At 45.5% G+C, this 20,695-nt stretch overlaps 1 protein-coding gene across 10 annotated transcripts in view; it reads left to right on the top strand.

Moving 5' to 3' along the window:
* Positions 1-20,695, top strand: part of sez6b (seizure related 6 homolog b) — a 437,962-nt gene that overhangs the window by 394,354 nt on the left and 22,913 nt on the right. For 5 of the 10 annotated variants that reach the window (XM_030393151.1, XM_030393105.1, XM_030393142.1 and 2 more), the window contains 2 exons: positions 4,910-5,009; positions 12,323-12,352. In XM_030393151.1, coding sequence (XP_030249011.1) covers positions 4,910-5,009; positions 12,323-12,352 — 130 coding nt within the window. Of the gene's footprint in view, positions 1-4,909; positions 5,010-12,322; positions 12,552-12,732; positions 13,977-20,695 lie in introns of those variants that run through there. The other 5 variants (XR_003981114.1, XR_003981115.1, XR_003981113.1 and 2 more) reach the window with 5 other exon arrangements.

The raw sequence follows: 20,695 nt of genomic DNA on the forward strand, positions 1-20,695 counted from the left end.
AGGATAATCTGCCATCGGACGGATTTTTGGTTACAGACCCGGACAATGGAAAAAGGACTACGAGAACGGATGAGGAAAGACAGAAGGCCGAAGCCAAAAGAAGATGCAACATCTGCGGAGGGCTTTTCAAGAACGAGCGTGGCGTCAAAATCCACCAAGGCAAGTCCAAGTGCAAAGAGCAGCGCCAGCAACGCAGAGCACCTGAGCTTACGCAGAGTAACCTCTCTGAGTTTGTCAGGGATGTTCGTCAGTCGGTGGAGGAGGACCAGGGCCAGGAGGCAAACCACAGCGCCCCAGACCTCCCTGCTCAACCTGCTCAGAGCATAGGAGGCATCAGCGAACCAGAAAGTCCAAAAGACTTTGCGAGGAAACCACGCTTGAACTTACCACCAACAGCAGACCGCAGATGGGCTCAACTGGACAACGATCTGAATACCATCCCGGAAGACACCTTGAAAGGAGATGCAGCCAAGAAGATCAAGACTATGGTCAGTCTTGTGTATCAGGCGTGCTACGACACCTTTGGCGCCAAAGAAGGCAAGAAACCTAGGCCACCAGTAGGGCCAAGCAGGAGACAGCGGCAGATCAAAGAGTTGCGTGGAAAATTGCAGACGCTCAAGAAAAGATGGCGGGAAGCAAGTGGCGATGAAAGAGAGGCCCTGGATGAAATCAGCACAGAGACGCGGAAAAGGCTAATCCAGCTTCGGAGAGCTGAGACCGCACGGGAGAAGCAGAAGGAGAAGCGCCGTAAGAGGAAAGCCTTCTTCAACAATCCTTTCCAGTTCACAGCAGACCTACTAGGAAAGCCCAAGGGTGGGACCCTGTCTTGTTCAAAGAAGGAAATGGAGAACAGTGTGGCTGCTGCCCATGGCAACTCCTCCCGAGGCATTCCCCTGGGTGAATGCCCTTTCCAACTGCCGACTCTATCACCACACACCCCTTTTAACATGGCAGACTTTACCATGGATGAAGTGAGGGCAGTGGTGACAAAAGCACGGGCGGCATCAGCCGCAGGACCATCAGGCACCACCTATAAGATCTACAAATGCTGCCCACTTCTCCTGAAGAGGCTCTTGAAGCTCTTATCGACACTGTGGAAGAAGAAGCTGGAACCCGGGCTCTGGACTCTTGCTGAGGGCTGCTTCATGCCAAAAGAGCTCAATTCCACAAGACTCAACCAGTTCCGGGAGATCTCCCTCCTGGATGTAGAGGGGAAAATCTTTTGGTCCATCATCGCCAAAAGACTAACAACATACCTGCTCACCAATGAGTTCATCAATCCCATTGTCCAAAAAGGAGGAGTGCCAGGATATTCTGGCTGCCTAGAAGCATACAGCAGTGATTAGCCAGCTCATCAATGAAGCCAAGAGACATAACAACACCCTCTCTGTCGTTTGGCTGGATCTTGCCAAAGCCTATCCAAGCGTCCCTCACCAGCTGATCCGAAAGGCATTGGATCAATACCAAGTTCCATCAGAGGTAATCGAGCTTGTGATGGCACACATGGGAGCTTTGCGGATGAGATTCACCGCGGAACGTGTCACCACCAAATGGCAAAGGCTTGAGAAGGGCATCATGGCTGGATGCACAATTTCCGTGGCCCTGTTCATAGCAGCGATGAATCTGTTGCTAAAGGCAGGAGCAATGCAGTACAGAGGCCCGAAAGCGGACGACGACACAAGACACCCCGCCTGTCGAACTTTTATGGACGACGTGACCATAATGACTCCATGTATCCAGGGTACACAGTGGATCCTGAGCACACTGGAAAAGATGGCGACATGGTCACGCCTGCAGTTCAAACCGGAAAAGTCAAGGAGCCTCAGTATCTTGAAGGGAAAGCTAACGGGAAACACCAAGGCGCGGAGATCCCCACAATTCAAGACCAAAGGATCCAATGCCTTGGAAAGCAATACGATAGCTCCCTAAATGACAGCGACAACCTTGCTAGCACCAAAGCCCAGCTGAACACCTGGCTCAAGGCAGTCGAACACAACCAACTGCTCGGAAGGTTTAAAGTCTGGTGCTTTCAGTATGGCATCATACCACGGCTGCAATGGCCCTTCCTACTTTATGAATTTCCCATGTCCCAAGTGGAAGGAATGAAAAGACTGTGCAGCAAGTTCTTGCGGAAATGGCTGGGAGTCCCCCCATCCTTCAGCACAATCAACCTGTACAGCAAGACCTCGAAGCATTCCTTTGCCAGTCTCATCGGTGGTGGAGGAGTTCAAAGCCAACAAGGCAAGGGCAGTCAGTACACTAATTTCGTCTGAGAACGGGAAAGTAAGACACCCAAGCAAGACCATCAAATGCGGCAGAAAGTGGAAGCCCCAACAAGCCGTAGGGGAAGCAGAATCTTCCTGGAGGCACCAGGAAATCATGGGCGTGGTATGTAAGGGACGACTGGGCCTGGGACACTACAGTGAGAAGAGGTGGAGCAGGACTGATGCCAGAGCCAAAAGAGGCCTTGTGGTGCAGAGAGTCCGAGAGGCAGTAGAGGAGGAGCGCCAGGTGAAAGCTATTGGACTCGCCTCCCAGGGCCAATGGATGCAGTGGGACGAGGCACAGGAGCGACTGCTGTCTTGGAAGGAGTTGTGGCAGACAGACCAAGGAAAGTTGAGCTTTCTCTTGCGTTCTGTGGCTGACCTGCTGCCAACCCCAAGAAACTTGAAGATCTGGGGCAAAGAGGAAGATCCATCTTGCAAGCAGTGTGACGCAGCCTTATGCACATTGAACCACATCCTGACCGGCTGTCCAAAGGCATTGGCAGAAGGGCGGTATAGATGGAGGCATGACAAGGTCCTCACGGAAATCGCTAAATGGGTGGAACAGCAGCGAGTCAAGGCCAACAACATGCAAGTCCAACATTGTGATTTTATGCTTTTATCCTATGTAAGGTGACCTTGGGTGACTTGAAAGGCGCCATCAAACAAATAAAATTTATTATTATTATCATTATTATTACAAAGCCATAACCTTTGTGAGAGAAGGAGACAAAACTCGTAAGGCCGGCACAGTGGCCAAGATCCCACCCTTTAGCTTGCAAGGAGCCTCAGACTGGGAGTTGAGAGTGGACCTGCAGAGGAAACTTGTCTTCCCACAGGATGTGGCAGTGACCTCCCTTCGACCAGATATGGTCTTGTTATCCAGGAGCACAAAAACCATCATTGTTGCCGAGCTCACGGTACCCTGGGAAGAGAGGCTGGCCACATCCCACCAACTGAAAAAAGCCAAATACCAGGACATGGTCGACGAAGCTGTTTTGAAGGGGTGGCATTCAACCAGCTACCCCATTGAAGTGGGCTGCCGTGGGTTTCCAGCAAAATCAGTGAGCTACTTCCTGCAGAGGGTGGGGCTGGAACCCAAGCAGTTGAAGAAAGACACCAGGGACATAGCCACAGCAGCCGAGTTCAGCTCAAGATGGCTGTGGCTGAAGAGAGCCCACAGTTGGAACCCTTCTGCAGGTAAAGGCTAGTCAGTCTTTGCTGCCCAACTCAGGCGAGGTGTTCAGGTTAAGGGGCGAAACACCGGAGACCCTGAGATCCCTGCTGACGATGCGGAAGGGTTCCAACAATGTGGATGCTTAGAGGAGTTCCATCGTGGAAGAAGATCTGCATCATCATAGTTAGTGTAGTTCCTAGTTGTAGCTTGTGGCAAAGCATCTTTGATGTCTGCTTCACCCTCACAGCTTTTAGATTCATACTCGCATAAAAACAATCCGAACCCAAACAATTTCTCAGACTCGCGTATATGACAGTAGAATTTTATGTACAACAATTGTATTGATATACAAATGTTTAACATTACGAATAGGAATGGTTAGAATCATGCACATGTCTTTTTGATAGCTATCTTAATTCCATAGTGTTCAGGGTGATAGTTTTCTGCCACACATAGCATTAGGCCAAAAACATCAATTTTGGTCTCATCTGACCAGAGCACCTTCCTTCATGTGTTTGTTGTGCCCCCCACATGGCATGTTGCAAACTGCATGGCTTTGTTTCAACAATGGCTCTCTTCTTGCCACTTTCAATAAAAGCCCGAGTTGTGGAGTGCATGACTAATAGCTGTCCTGTGGACAGATTCTCCCACCTGAGCTGGGGATCTCTGCAGCTCCTCCAGAGTTACCATGGGCCTCTTGGCTGCTTCTCTCATCAATGCTCTCCTTGCCCAGCCTGTCAGTTTAGGTGGACGGCCATGTCTTGGCAGGTTTGCAGTTGTGCCATACACTTTCCATTTTCAGGTGATGGATTGAACAGTGCTCTGTGAGATGTTCAAATCTTGGGATATTTTTTCATATCCTAACCATGCTTTAAACTTCTCCACAACTTTATCCCTGACCTGTCTGGTGTGTTCCTTGGGCTTCATAATGCTGTTTGTTCACTAATGTTCTCTATCAAACTTCTTAGGCCTTCACAGAACAGCTGTATTTACACTAAGATTAGATTACACACAGATGGACTCCATTTACTAATTAGGTGACTTCTGAAGGCAAGTGGTTGCACTGGATTTTATTTAAGGGTATCAGAGTAAAGGGGGGTGAATAGTTTTGCACACCACACTTTTCTGTTTTTTTTTTGTAAAAAAAAATAAAATAAAACCATGTATCATTTTCCGGCCACTTCACAATTATCCACCACCTAGAGTTGGTCTATCATATAAAATCCCAATAAAATACATTTACAATTGTGCTTAAAACATAACAAAATGTGGAAAAGTTCAAAGGGGGTGATAATTTTGCAAGGCGCTGTACCATACTAAGATGAGCCTGAACAAAACTTATGCATTTATTTTTTACCATTTGTCTGTAATTGGTTATCTAAGTTTGAGGGCAACACACTTTCTTCAGAAAATGCAGGTTTCCTAGTTTATCTCTTTTTACATGAATCTCTTTTCTATCTGTGCTCAGGGTTCAGAGGAAGCCATTACTGCTCTCCCTGTCCTCCAACTTACCATATGAAAACATCATTGGAGAGTCTACGTTTGACAACTCTGTTTGCAAGACAACGGTGAGTCAGCAAGCAAAAGACTGTGAAATGGTTGGTAGTCATTTGCATATATGTGTTTTTCATTGGGTCTGGTGTAGGTTCTTCTGTCTGCTGCAAGCTCTTGGAGAAGATGGCTCTATTAGTCAGGTTCACTATATACTTTTGTGGGAATTTTTGGGGGGATTTGTTAAACTATATATTTTTGGAAAGTTTATTGTATAAGGATTCAGAAAATCAATGTTTGAGTTTGCCCCGATGTCTATGTGGCGGCCATTTTAAATTTTTAAAAATGGCCACCGTAAAACTTTAATTTGTAATATCTCGGCTTCTGAATAAGCTGGAATGTTGATTTTAACTGCTAAACCCACATTTTCAGGGTCAGGGAATCCAAATGTGCTAGTTAGAAAGCTACAAAATGTTACCATATTAACCCATAGATGCATAAGTGGGTCAAAAATGACCCGGTGTGGTTGTTTTCTTGCAATATCGTTGTAATGAAAAGTTGTTCACATTTAATATTCCATGTTCCTCAAAAAAACATGGGTTTTTTTAATCATCCCATTGAAATACCCTGAACAAAAATATAAATGCAACACTTTTGTTTTTGCTCCCATTTTTCAAGAGCTGGACTCAAAGATCTAAAACGTTTTCTGTATACACACGCGTCATAGCCAGAGCATCCCAAACATGCTCAATGGGTGACATGTCCGGTGAGTATGCTGGCCATGCAGAACTGGGATGTTTTCAGCTTCCAGGAATTGTGTATAGATCCTTGCAACATGGGGCCGTTATCATGCTGCAACATGAGGTGATGGTCGTGGATGAATGGCACAACAATGGGCCTCAGGATCTCGTCACGGTATCTCTGTGCATTCAAAATGGCATCAATAAAATGCACCTGTGTTTGTTGTCCATAACATACACCTGCCCATACCATAACCCCACTGCCACCATGACCCACTCGATCCACAACGTTGACATCAGCAAACCACTCACCCACTCGACGCTACACACGCTGTCTGCCATCAGCCCTGAACAGTGAAAACCGTGATTCATCTGTGAAGAGAACAACTCTCCAACGTGCCAGCTGCCATCGAATGTGAGCATTTGCCCACTCAAGTCAGTTACGACGATGAACTGCAGTCAGGTCAAGACCCCGATGAGGACGACAAGCATGCAGATGAGCTTCCCTGAGACGGTTTCTGACAGTTTGTGCAGAAATTCTTTGGCTATGCAGCTGTCTGGGTGGCTGGTCTCAGATGATCTTGGAGGATCCACATGCTGGATGTGGAGATCCTGGGCTGGTGTGGTTACACATGGTCTGCGGTTGTGAGGCCGGTTGGATGTAGTGGCAAATTGTCAGAAACGCCTTTGGAGACAGCTTATGGTAGAGAAGTGAACATTCAATTCACGGGCAACAGCTCTGGTGGACATTCCTGCAGTCAGCATGCCAATTGCACGCTCCCTCAAAACTTGCGACATCTGTGGCATTGTGCTGTGTGATAAAACTGCACATTTCAGAGTGGCCTTTTATTGTGGCCAGCGTAAGGCCTTGTCCACACGTACCAAAACGATGATTTTTTTCTCTGTCTTTCCTTGGTATCGTTTCAAGAATATTTGCGTCCAGACGGATTCACTGAAAACGACTCAAAACGCTGTAGTTCATATTCAAGGTCTACAGGTGGCACTTGAAATTCACCCAAAACGGAGAAGAAGAGTTGGAGTGTGTGCATAAAGCTTGTGCGCAAACAGACAGTAGACGGTGAATTCCAACACAACAAGAAGAAGACGAAAATGGGGTTCAGAGGTCGAAGGGTGGGGCAATGGCGTCATCGTTTCGGAAAGTATGCAGATTCGCTGTCTACATGAGAACGCGAGGGCTGCGTTTTCGGATGATCGGCCAATGCGATGCAATATTTAATTACAGTAAAGAGCGTTTTCGTCTGGACGGCCCCATAGGCACACCTGTGCAATATTCATGCCATCTAATCAGCATCTTGATATGCCACACCTGTGAGGTGGGATGGATTATCTCGGCAAAGGAGAAGTGCTCACTAACACAGATTTAGACAGATTTGTGAACAATATTTGAGAGAAATTGATCTTTTGTGTATATAGAAAAAGTTGTAGATCTTTGAGTTCAGCTCATGAAAAATGGGGGCAAAAACAAAAGTGTTGCGTTTATATTTTTGTTCAGTGTATATCCACAATATGGGTAAAAGAAACTACACATCACAAGCAGTTTGTCAGATAACTCAGAGTTCCTTTTATTGAAGAGTTTTTTCTTTGAGTTTACAATTAGCTAATGTAAAACTTGGACGTTCTGGAACTATCGACATGCACATTTAGACCACAGTATGATGAAGCAACCTTTTTAATTAGACAGTGTCTATACATCATCATAATCATCGTCCCCGTCATGGTCATCATCATTGTCATCATCATCGTTCATCACTGGCTGCTGCACTGACACATGTCAGTACAGGCTAAGTCCTTAGCTCTGCAGGAGCACCTCCCAGAAGAGCTGTCAGATTTACACTTGCATTGGACAAATGGCCTTTGGGGCTGGGAGGACCTCTGTGGTCACTGGTTTGAGCATGCCATCCAAGTATTTGAAGTATCCTTTTTGCAGAGGATCCAGCTGTGGATCCTGCAGAGCAATGGCTGCCTGTGCCCATACTCTTGTTTGTACATGGACTCTCAAGATGTGCTACTTCAGATCTCAAAGTATTGGAGGGAGCTTGTCACTTTCTGCCCTATATTTGCGGAAGAGATGCCATCACAGTTGAGGGATTGCCTTGATGTTGATCCCCTTGGTGAGTAAGCTGCACATACACTAAATTTCCAGAGGTATTCACTCACCCATCCAAATAATTGAAATCAGGTGTTCCAATCACTTCCATGGCCACAGGTGTATAAAAGCAAGCACCTAGGCATGCAGACTGTTTCTACAAACAGTTGTGAAAGAATGTGTCACTCTCAGGAGCTCAGTGAATCCCAGCATGGGAGCATAAATATTCCACAGTCAACTGTCAGTGGTGTTATAATAAAGTGGAAGTGATTGGGAACGACAGCAACTCAGCCACTAAGTGGTAGGTCACGTAAACTGAAGGAGCGGGGTCAACGGATGCTGAGGCGCATAGTGCCCAGAGGTTGCTTTCTGCAACTTTCTGCAGAGTCAATCACTACAGACCTCCAAACTTCATGTGGCCTTCAGATTTGCTAAGAAGAATAGTGCGTAGGGAGCTTCATAGAATGGGTTTCCATGGCCGAACAGCTGCATCCAAGCCATACATCAACAAGTGCAATGCAAAGCGTCGGATGCAGTGGTGTAAAGCACGCCACCACTGAACTCTAGAGCAGTGGAGAGATGTACTCTGGAGTGATGAATCTCGCTTCTCCATCTGGCAATCTGATGGACGAGTCTGGGTTTGGCGGTTGCCAGGAGAACGGTACTTGTCTGACTGCATTGTGCCAAGTGTAAAGTTTGGTGGAGGGGGGATTATGGTGTGGGGTTGTTCTTCAGGAGCTGAGCTTGGCCCCTTAGTTCCAGTGAAAGGAACTCTGAATGCTTCAGCATACCAAGAGATGTTGGATAATTCCAGCTCCCAACTTTGTCGGAACAGTTTGGGATTGACCCTTCCTGTTCCAACATGACTGTGCACCAGTGCACAAAGCAGGTCCATAAAGACATGGAGGAGAGAGTTTGGTGTGGATGAACTTGACTGGCCTGCACAGAGTCCTGACCTCAACCCAACAGAACACCTTTGGGATGAATTAGAGCAGACGCTGAGAGCCAGGCCTTTCTGTCCAACATCAGTGTGTGACCTCACAAATGTGCTTCTGGAAGAATGGTCAAAAATTCCCATAAACACTCCCAAACCATGTGGAAAGCCTTCCCAGAAGAGTTGAAGCTGTTATAGCTGTCATGGAGTTATTCTGCCCAGCTCTGTCACAGCTGCTCGGAGCTGCTCAGAGCTGAATGTTTGGCGTGTTCCGATCATCGTGTGTGACTGGACATATACTTTTTATGCGCTTGGCTGACATCGGAGCAGTGAATTAAATATCTGAACAACAGAAACAACAGAGAGAGTGAGGAAAAGCTTCTGTCCGCGATACTTTTGTCAAGGAAGGATGGGAGAGGACGGGAAGCGTGACTCAGCGTTGTTCACTCCAAAACAAAACCCGAAGAAATGGGACCAAAAAAGATTCCCACAACTGAAGAAGTGCTATAGATAATCTTATGGAGTGTATCACTGTGGAAATGGATATTGAGAAATTGAAAAAAATGACTATAAGCTGTGTATATAGAACACCAGGATCATGCATTGATACCTTCAGGGAAAAGCTATTGGAATTGTATGCTGATACAAATAATAAGAAAATGCTTTTTGTTTGTGGAGATTTCAATATTGATCTGTTTAACCCATTTGAAAATAATTCAACTGCAGAATTCATAAACGCAATGTATACTATGAGTTTATATCCCTCAATCACTAGACCTACTAGAAATACAAAACATAGTGCTACACTAATTGTTGAATTGATAACATATTTACCAATGTAATTGACAGAAAAATAGTATATGGGCTACTTATAAATGATATAAGCGATCATCTGCCAGTTTTTACAACTCTCCAAAGCAGTACTAGGACTAAGAGAGATTGTAAAACTACTATATTAACTAGACACAAAACAGAAGCTGCAATTAATTCTCTCAGAAATGATCTAACACATCAAAACTGGAACAAAGTTTATGTGGAAGAAGTTGATGAAACATATGAGTCATTCTTGTCCACAATAACTGTTCTCTATGAAAAAAATTGTCCTCTAATAAAGAAAGTAGCAAAGCAAACATTTGTTGAGAAACCATGGTTAACTAAGGGAATACAGAAGGCATGTAAGAAGAAAAATCAGTTATATAAAGATTTTTTAAAGAAAAGAACAACTGAAGCAGAGAATATCTATAAGACTTATAAAAACAAACTGACAAGAATTATGAGGAGCAGCAAAAGGGATTACTACAGTAAATTATTGGAGGATAACAAGCGTGATATTAAACAAACATGGAAGGTACTGAATGAGATAATCAAACAAAAAACTGCAAAACCAGAATACCCAAATTATTTCTTGGTAAAGAACAATAGATTCACTGACATGAATTTAGTTGCAAATGGATTTGATGATTTTTTTGTTGGTGTTGGTCCTGGTCTGGCTAATGAAATTGTAAGGAATGATAGTAGGGATGATCTTGGAAGTGGTGACTTAACTGTAAATGAATCGATGTTTATAAGGGGAACAAATGAAAATGAAATTATTGAAATTGTAAAGTCATTTAAGAGTAAGAGGTCCACAGATTCGAATGATATCGATATGTTTATTATTAAAAATATTATTGAGCGTGTGGTGAAACCTCTGACGCATATTTGCAATCAATCTTTAAAAAAGGGAATATTTCCTAAAAAAATGAAAATAGCAAAGGTCATACCAAGATATTAGACTGGAAATAGACATGAACTGTCAAATTACAGACCTGTCTCTTTACTGCCACAATTTTCAAAAATACTAGAAAAAATCATGTATAGCAGATTAAATGATTTCATCACAAAACATAACATACTGAGTGATCAGCAATATGGATTTAGGGCTAACAGGACAACTTCACTTGCATTAATGGAATTTGTCGAAGAAATAACATCTGCAATTGAGAACAAAGAATATGCAATAGGAATATTCCTAGATCTAAAAAAGGCATTTGATACTGTCGACCATGATCTCTTGTTAAAGAAAATGCATATGTATGGAGTCAGAGTGGTGGCACTATCTTGGTTTGGCAGTTATCTGGAGAATAGGCATCAGTACGTACAAATGAATAATAACTTCAAATCTCAACTTCAGAAGGTCAGTTGTGGGGTTCCCCAGGGTTCAGTACTGGGACCAATGTTGTTTATTTTATATATAAACAGCATATGTAAGGTCTCTAAGTTATTGAAAAGGATTGTGTTTGCAGACGATACAAATCTTCTCTGTTGTGGCAATAACTTGGAACAACTCATGGCTACAGTTGAGATGGAGTTTAAAAAACTAAAGAGATGGTTCGATTACAACAAGCTAACATTGAACCTAAATAAAACAAAATGTATAATTTTTGGAAATCGACCAATAAATTCAAATAAGAAACTCATGATAAACAATGTTGTCATTGAAAGAGTGTCTGAAATCAAATTTCTTGGAATAATAATTGATAATAAATTGTGCTGGAAGCCACATATAAACTATATCAAAACTAAAATATCAAAGTCAATTGCAGTATTACACAAAGTTAAAGATTTTCTAAACCAAGTATCACTATACACCTTGTACTGCTCCTTCATACTTCCATATATAAGCTACTGTGTGGAGGTGTGGGGTAACACGTACAATACAAATACTAAACCAATCTTTATCCTTCAAAAAAGAGCCATAAGAATTGTAAATAAAACCACTTACAGAGAAACAACGAATCCATTGTTTAGCAAGTTAAAAGCTCTAAAATTTAACGATTTGGTCGATTTCAAAACAGTTCAAATTATGTATAAAGCCAAAAACAAATTATTACCCAGTACTATACAAGAGTTGTTTCAATTTAAAGAAAATCATTACAGCCTGAGGGGAAACGATATATTCAAGAAACAATTAGTAAGAACAAACACAAAATATCACTGTATTACAGTCAAAGGAGTTACATTATGGAATAATTGTAACAAGGAACTGAAAACATGTACATCTTTAAATAAGTTCAAACGAATGTTCAAAGATAATATACTGAATGGATACCGGATGGAATAGGAGGCATAGGTTGTTTTGTTACTTAAGTACATTTTATTTATTATTTATGTGATCTGAATTTTTGAAAAGAATTTTTGGCACGAAAATAAAATGTGGAATGGCTGCACAAAACAAGAAGAAAACTGCAAGAAAACAACCACACAGGTCATTTTGACCCACTTATGCATCTATGGGTTAATATGCTAACATCTTGTAGCTTTGTAACTAGCAAAATCTGATTCCCTGACCCTGAAAATGTGGGTTTAGCAGTTAAAATCAACATTCCAGCTTATTCAGAAGCAGAGATATTACAAATTAAAGTTTTAAGGCAGCCATTTTTAAAAATTCAATATGGCCGCCACATAGACATCTGGGCAAATGCAAACATTGATTTTCTGACTCCTTATACAATAACCTTTCCAAAAATGTATAATTTGGCAAATCCCCCCAAAAAATCCCACAAAGGTTAAAATCTAAATATAATGAACCTGACTATATGTCTATCTTCTGTTTTCCCTTTTGTTCAGGGAAGGTGTCTCACCTCTGCTGGATCCTGGGTAAAATTACTTATTTGGCCCCTATAAGCCATCCATTCCTCTGACTCTCCATTTTAAAGGTTATACAGTGGGCATACACTGTGTGATCTTAGAAATGGTGTTGTGATTTCCAACTCAAACTGTACGAGTAAATTGCTATGATGTAATGCCACGATCAAGTGAACAGTATGGCTTGTCCATTTTGCAGAGAGAACTGAAGGTAAGCTAGCTACTTTAACTGTTGTTAACTTGGTAGCCAACATTAGCTTTGCTAACGTTTCTTTTGGTGCAGTTGCTACTAGTCATAAACTGCCATTCCTACTGCTTGTTGCTACAGACCCACCAACCTGGCCTCATTATTTTCTCTCCATTGTTGTGTTTGCAACTTCACACCGACACAGTGAGAACAAAAAGGCAGTAGCACTGGGGAATCAACTCATGGCTCTGCTTCAGCTTTGCAAGAGCCTGCATCAGCCAACCAAAATTTAGGACTTGTCAGAAATTCATCCGACTGTCTGATGGCCTTTTGGGAGCAGATGATCAAAATGTTGCCAACAGTGTTCAATTGAACACTGTTAATTCGCGGTAATGATGTTTCATTTTTCGCCTGTCTAGTTGCTATAACTTCTGGGGAAACACATTGAACATCAGATGATATGAAGTTCAATCAACTAGTCACTCTTTTGTTTAGTTTTATTTTTGTTGCTTACTCGTGACTATTGTTATTCATCAGCAGTGGTGGTTGTTTAAAGCAGCATTATGTGAGCATTGGTATGTTTTTTTAATTTAGTGCCCCTACAGTTTTACATTATTTGAGGCTAAAAAACAAGTAAATAACACAGCTAAATATCAAGCAAGTGCAACAAGACATACTATTTCTAATACCAGCCTAGCCTTTAATTACTGAGTAAGCTTTTGGCTAAAAGCCAATCTAAAATGTACTCTTCTCTCAGTTACTGTCTCTTTTTCTCTTCTTAGTTTCCACCATCAACATCCTTTTCTGTCTCTTGCCTCTGTCATTATGTCAATCAAGGATTCTAAGCCTAGATCCTTCTTCTGGTGCCCCTTTCAGCACCACTCCACCCATCAGGCCAGAAAACCATGGCCTGCTGATGGTCAAAAGTTCATGTGCTAGCAGTGCAAAAACTAACAATACTGTGGGACTCTAAGCTCCCACTTTGATCCAGGCAGAGTCGGATAGCTCTATGGCTAGCTAAGCTACAGCAATTAGCAATTAATTAAGAACAAGTAGATCTACCTGTCCATCAGGAAACTGTGTGACTCATAGAGAGTTGAGGCAGAGCATTATACCAAGATCATATCCGCTCACTGAAGTTCCGTAGTGCAAGAACAGGTGTGCAAGCTTCAGAGTGGAAAAGACAGAGGCACCATTCTCCTTACGACAAGTCAGTGTACCATCCAATTGATGTTGAAGCTGTTTTTTCTTTTCTTTTTTTGAAGGGGCAGTTTGTTAAATTTGACCAGAAAAAAAATGTACTAAGATTATTGAGAAATCTCAAGGCATCTAAATCTGACATCATGAATTATCATCCATCCATCCATCCATTTTTGTCCGCTTATCCGGAGCCGGGTCGCGGGGGCAGCTGCCTGAGCAGGGACACCCAGAACTCCCTCTCCCCGGACACTTCCTCGAGCTATTCCGGGAGGATCCCAAGGCGTTCCCAGGCCAGCTGAGTGACATAGTCACACCAGCGTGTCCTGGGTCTTCCTCAGGGTCTCCTCCCTGCGGAACATGCCAGGAACACCTCCCGAGGGAGGCGTCCCGGGGGCATCCGAAACAGATGCCCGAGCCACCTCAGCTGGCTTCTCTCAATGTGGAGGAGCAGCGGATCTACGCCGAGCTCCTCCCGGGTGACAGAGCTCCTCACCCTATCTCTAAGGGAGTACCCTGCCATCCTGCGGGGGAAACTCATTTCAGCCGCTTGTATCCGGGATCTTATTTTTTCGGTCATGACCCAAAGTTCATGGCCATAGGTGAGGGTAGGAACGTAGATTGACCGGTAAATCGAGAGCTTCGCCTTTCGACTCAGCTCTCTCTTCACCACGACAGACCGATACAACGACCGCATTACTGCGGCCGCTGCACCGATCCACCTGTCAATCTCACGTTCCATCCTTCCTTCACTCGTGAACAAGACCCCAAGATACTTAAACTCCTCCACTTGAGGCAGGAACTCTACCCCAACCCGGAGGGAGCAAGCCACGTTTTTCCGGTCGAGAACCATGGCCTCGGATTTGCAGGTGCTGATTCTCATCCCAGCCGCTTCACACTCGGCTGCAAACTGCCCCAGAACATGCTGGAGGTCCTGGCTCGAAGGAGCCAACAAGACCACATCATCCGCGAAAAGCAGAGATGAAATCCAGTGGCTTCCGAACCAGACCCCCTCCGGCCCGTGGCTGCGCCTAGAAATTCTGTCCATAAAAATAATGAACAGAACCGGTGACAAAGAGTCTAACGTGCACCGGGAACAGGTCTGACTTACTGCCGGCAATGCAAACCAAGCTCCTGCTCCGGTCGTACAAGGACTGTACAGCCCTTAACAGAGGGCCTCTGACCCTGTACTCCCGGAGCACCTCCCACAGAATGCCACGAGGGACACGGTAGAATGCTTTCTCCAAGTCCACAAAACACATGTGGACTGGTTGGGCAAACTCCCATGAACCCTCGAGCATCCTGTGGAGGGTATAGAGCTGGTCCAGTGTTCTGCGGCCTAGATGAAAACCGCATTGTTCCTCCTGAATCCGAGGTTCGACTATCAACCGAATTCTCCTCTCCAGTACCCTGGAATAGACTTTCCCAGGGAGGCTGAGGAGTGTGATCCCCCGATAGTTGGAACACACCCTCCGGTCCCCCTTTTTGAATAGGGGGACCACCGACCCGGTCTGCCAGTCCAGAGGCACTGTCCCCGACTGCCACGTGATGCTGCAGAGACGTGTCAGCCAAGACAGCCCCACAACATCCAGAGACTTAAGGTACTCAGGGCAGATCTCATCCACCCCCGGTGCTTTGCCACTGAGGAGCTTCCGGACTACCTCAGTGACTTCGGCTTGGGTGATGAATGGGTCAACCTCTGAGTCCCCAGCCTCTGCTCCCTCTATGGAAGGCGTGTCAGTGGGATTGAGGAGATCCTCGAAGTATTCCTTCAACTGCCCGACGATGTCCCCAGTCGAGGTCAACAGCTTCCCACCTCCACTGTAAACGGTGTTGGTGGAGAACTGCTTCCCCCTCCTGAGGCGCCGGATGGTTTGCCAGAATTTCTTCGGGGCCGACCGGTAGTCCTCCTACAGGCCTCCCCGAACTTTTCCCAGACCCGAGTTTTTGCTTCCGCGACTGCCCGTGCTGCCGCACACCTGGCCTGCCGGTACCCGTCAGCTGCCTCAGGAGTCCCCCGGGCCAACCAAGCTCGATAGGGCTCCTTCTTCGGCTTGACAGCATCCCTTACTTCCAGGTTCCACCACTGGATTCGGCGATTGCCACCACGACAGGCACCGGAGACCTTACGGCCACAGCTCCGGACAGCCGCGTCAACAATGGAAGTGGAGAACATGGTCCATTCGGACTCAATGTCCCCAACCTCCCTCGGGATCTGGTCAAAGCTCTCCCGGAGGTGGGAGTTAAAGATCTCCCTGACAGAAGGTTCCGCCAGACGTTCCCAGCAGACCCTCACAATACGTTTGGGTCTGCCAGGTCTGTCCAGCTTCCTCCCCTGCCAGCGGATCTGACTCACCACTAGGTGGTGATCAGTTGACAGCTCAGCCCCTCTCTTCACCCGAGTGTCCAAGACATATGGCCGGAGGTCAGATGACACGACCACAAAGTCGATCATTGACCTCCGGCCTAGGGTGTCCAGGTGCCAAGTGCACATATGGACACCCTTATGCTTGAACATGGTGTTTGTTATGGACAAACTGTGACTAGCACAGAAGTCCAGTAACAAAACACCACTCGGGTTCAGATCGGGGAGGCCGTTCCTCCCAATCACACCCCTCCAGGTAACACTGTCGCTGCCCACGTGGGCGTTGAAGTCCCCCAGTAGAACGACGGAGTCCCTGGTTGGAGCACTCTCCAGTACCCCTCCCAGGGACTCCAAGAAGGCCGGGTACTCTGCACTGCTGTTCGGCCCATAAGCCGATACAACGGTGAGAGTCCTATCCCTGACCCAAAGGCGCAGGGAAGCGACCCTCTTGTTTACCGGGGTAAACTCCAACACATGGCGGCTGAGCTGAGGAGCTATAAGCAAGCCCACACCAGCTCGCCGTCTCTCACCATGGGCAACTCCAGAGAAGAAGAGAGTCCAGCCTCTCTCAAGGAGTTGGGTTCCAGAGCCCAGACTGTGCATGGAGGTGAGCCTGACTATTTCTAGCCGGTACCGCTCAACCTCCCATACCAGCTCAGGCTCTTTCCCCCCCAGCGAGGTGACATTCCATGTCCCCATGGCTAGAGTCACCATCCGGGGATTGGGTCGCCGGGGCCCCTGCCCATGACTGCCACCCATATCCCACTGCACCGGCCCCTTCTGAACCCTTCTGCGAATGGTGAGCCCACTGGAGGGCGGGCCCAAATCGCTCGTTCGGGCTGCGCCTGGCCGGGTCCCGTGGGCAAAAGCCCGGCCACCAGGCGCTCGCCTGTGAGCCCCAACCCCAGGCCTGGCTCCAGGGTGGGGCCCCGGTAACGCCAATCTGGGCGACGTGAACTTCCTCGGTGTTTTGTCTTTCCTTAGGGGCTTTTGAACCAATCTTAGTCTGACCCGTCACCTAGGACCTGTTTGACTTGGGAGACCCTACCAGGGGCATTTAGCCCCGGACAACATATCATGAACCCCTCAATTTGATAAAATGTGCTCCTTCTGCTTTAACTCAATACAAAGAAAGGTAGCAGTCATACACATAAAGACATCTCATTTGTGCATAACAATTCAAAATTTACAATAACCCAATCACCATTGCATTTATCTATAGCACAAGGGTGTAAGTTTGCATATGGACAAGTCACAACCAAAGTTTGGGAAAGAGTTGTCCCTACCGATATTTTGATATATATATTTACATAATGCATTGAGTATAATATTTTTTGCTAACTCATTTGGAGTATTAAGCATATGTAGAGAACTATTTTTCCAACGTGCCCTCTCACTGCAATCTTCAGTGTAGGCAACACGTTTATATATGCTGCCATTAGATTGGCTGGAGGGTTGTCAAGTTCTCAGCACATAAATGTATGACCAGTGTTGCCAACTTGGCGACTCTCTCGCTAGATTTAGCAACTTTTCAGACCCTCTTAGTGACTTCATTTCTAAAAAGCGACTAGCTACAAATTTAGCGACTTATTCAGATCATCAGGGGAAATGCGAGAAAGATATTACATTGCAATTCACATGCTGCTCAGATTCATCGCAGTCCATGGCTCCACTGCAGCAGTGCTGGGGTCTCTCCCGTCCATTGTCGCACGGCTGCACAGGCAGCAGGCCAGTGTGTGTGGAGCAGAGCGGATGCCGTGGCCTCTCGCTCTGTGGATTTGAGACCGGATAGCTGCCGTTTAATCTGTTTTGATCTGGTAATTCTCTGACTTTTTAGTCTTTCGCGGTTCCACTGGTACTTAACCAGTGATAACCTTAAACTGCTGAGTCTAAATCACATTTGATCTTAGATAGATAGATAGATAGATAGATATACTTTATTGATCCCAAGCTGGGAAATTACGGTGTAGCAGCAGCATTACACAGAGACAAGAACAGTACAATGAAATAAGAGGAACACTTAGACATATTAAATAGCAATAGAAACAAAAAAGTAATATATACAAAATAATGTACAAAATGTAAAAATGTACAGAATGTAAGAAATGTACAAGAAATATTTACAAATGTAAATGTACAATTAGTATTTACAAATGTATAAATAGGCAGAGTGACTGTAGTGCAAGATAAAATATAAGGTGCGGTGAAATGAGTGTGTAAAAACCACAGTGCACAGACAATATGTGTAATGACCAGAGTTTTAGCTGTTATTATTGTACAGTGTGATGGCGTGTGGCAGGAAAGATTTCCTGTATCTGTCCCTTCGACAGCGGAGCTGCAGCAGTCTGCGAGAAAAGGAGCTCCGCTGTCTGTCTACTGTGTGATGGAGAGGGTGCTGATCATTGTCCATGATGGATAACAGTTTGTTCAGCGTTCTCCTCTCCACCACGGTCTCAAAAGACTCCAACCTGAGACCAAGTACAGAGCCAGCCTTCTTGATGATTTTATCAAGTCTGTTGGTGTCGCTGGCTCTGATGCTGCTGCCCCAACACACAGCAGCAAAGAAAATGATGCTGGCAACAACAGACTGGTGAAAGATCTCCAACATCTTGCTGCATACGTTGAAGGATCTAAGCTTCCTCAGGAAATAGAGTCTGCTCATACCCTTCTTGTACACAGCTTCGGTATTAGATTTCCAGTCCAGTCTGTTGTCGATCACCACTCCCAGGTATTTGTAGTCCTCCACCTCTTCCACCACCTCCCCTCTGATCCGTAGTGGCTGTGAAGGCATCTTCTTGTTCCTCCTGAAGTCGATCACCCTCTCTCAGGTCTTGTCGACATTCAGCCTCAGATGATTCTGTTCGGACCACTCTACAAAGCCGTCTACTAGTGTCCTGTACTCACCCTCCTCTCCTCCCCTTATACACCCGACAACAGCTGAGTCGTCAGAAAATTTCTGCAGGTGACATGACTCAGAGTTGTGCTGAAAGTCTGCGGTATATAAGGTGAAGAGGAAGGGCGAAAGCACAGTCCCCTGTGGAGCTCCTGTATCACTGATCACCACTTCAGACAGAACACTGCCCATACGGGCAAACTGTGGCCTGCCTGTCAGGTAGTCAGTAATCCAGGAGATCATTGTGTCATCAACTCCCATCACCTGCAGCTTCTCACCCAGTAGCAGAGGCTGGATGGTGTTGAAAGCACTGGAGAAATCAAAGAATGTGATCCTCACAGTGCCTCCTCCACCATCCAGATGCATATGGGCTCGTTGCAGCAGGTAGATGACAGCGTCATCGACTCCTAAATGGGGCTGATAGGCAAATTGCAAAGGGTCCAGAAACGTCCTCACCTGTGGCCTCAGCTGGGCTAAGACCAGTCTCTCCAGGACCTTCATCACATGAGATGTGAGAGCGACCGGTCTGTAGTCTGCTGGGTCCGATGGCCTCGACTTCTTGGGGACTGGAACCAAGCAGGACTTTTTCCACAGCATCGGGACCTTCTCCTGACTCAGACTCAGGTTGTACAGATATCCCAGTACAGGAGACAGCTGGCTGGCACAGGTCTTTAGGATCCTGGGTGTGATGCCATCAGGGCCTGCAGCCTTTGCTGGTGAAGTCTTTCCAGCTGCCTCTTACCTGGCCGGGGGGGGGGGGGGGGGGGGGGTGAGGGGCAGAGGGAGGGGGGGGGGGCAGATAGGGAGATGCTGCACAGGAGAGTGCTGGGGGGAGGGTCGAGCCATTTGGGACAGTGTGGGTGTGTGGGGGGCTGGGGGTGTCTGGGGGGTGGCAGGAGGTGAGCTAAACCTGTTAAAAAACTGGTTGAACTGGTTAGCTCTGTCCAGGCTCCCTGATGTCTGCCTGTGATGTCTTCCCTCTCACCCTTTCTCCAGATTAGGATGTTCTTCTTCTATTGTAAAAAATGTACATAGTTTGTTTGATCTTCTCCTTCGCTTTACTGTTTTTACTTAAAATATATTCGTCCCTGTAGTGAGTTTGTGATTATTTGGTAAAGATTTCTCTATCAACCTTTTGTATATATGGCTTAAAATAATCTCCCCCTCACTGCAACAGACACAACAAGGAGGCTCCTAGCCTAACATTAGTTCGGAAAAGAACAGTGTTATTAAGGTGTTTGTCTAGTGAACGTAGGCTAGTAGCTTCCAGTAGCTCCCAGCTACTCTATAGGTGACCCACTCATAGCCTGCCATTTAGCTTAGCACTTCTATCCAATCCTTAAAAGTGGACAAAGTGGGAGATTTCCAGTGGCGTAGAGTTATCCTGCACCCTGTTATCATAGCTAAAAGACACCATAATTTTTGGCGATTTGACATTTAAACATCATCTGGTAATAATCCCAAAAGACGTAATGCAGGGTTTTAGATCAAATGTGTGCCCAACATCTTATTCAAGAACATAATTATTGCCTTCCACATGTCAATAGTTTTTCACACTCATATAACATATGCACCAGAGTTCCCACCTTTCTATTACATCTCCAGCATATATCACTGTTTCTGAGTTTTAATCTTGCTAATTTGGTAGGAGTCTAGTAGGATCTATTTAATATCTTATAAGAAATGAGTTGTGACTGTGCTTCACGTGAGTAA

Source organism: Sparus aurata, chromosome 2 (assembly GCF_900880675.1).
Source record: "Sparus aurata chromosome 2, fSpaAur1.1, whole genome shotgun sequence".
Classification (NCBI taxonomy): Eukaryota; Metazoa; Chordata; class Actinopteri; order Spariformes; family Sparidae; genus Sparus; species Sparus aurata.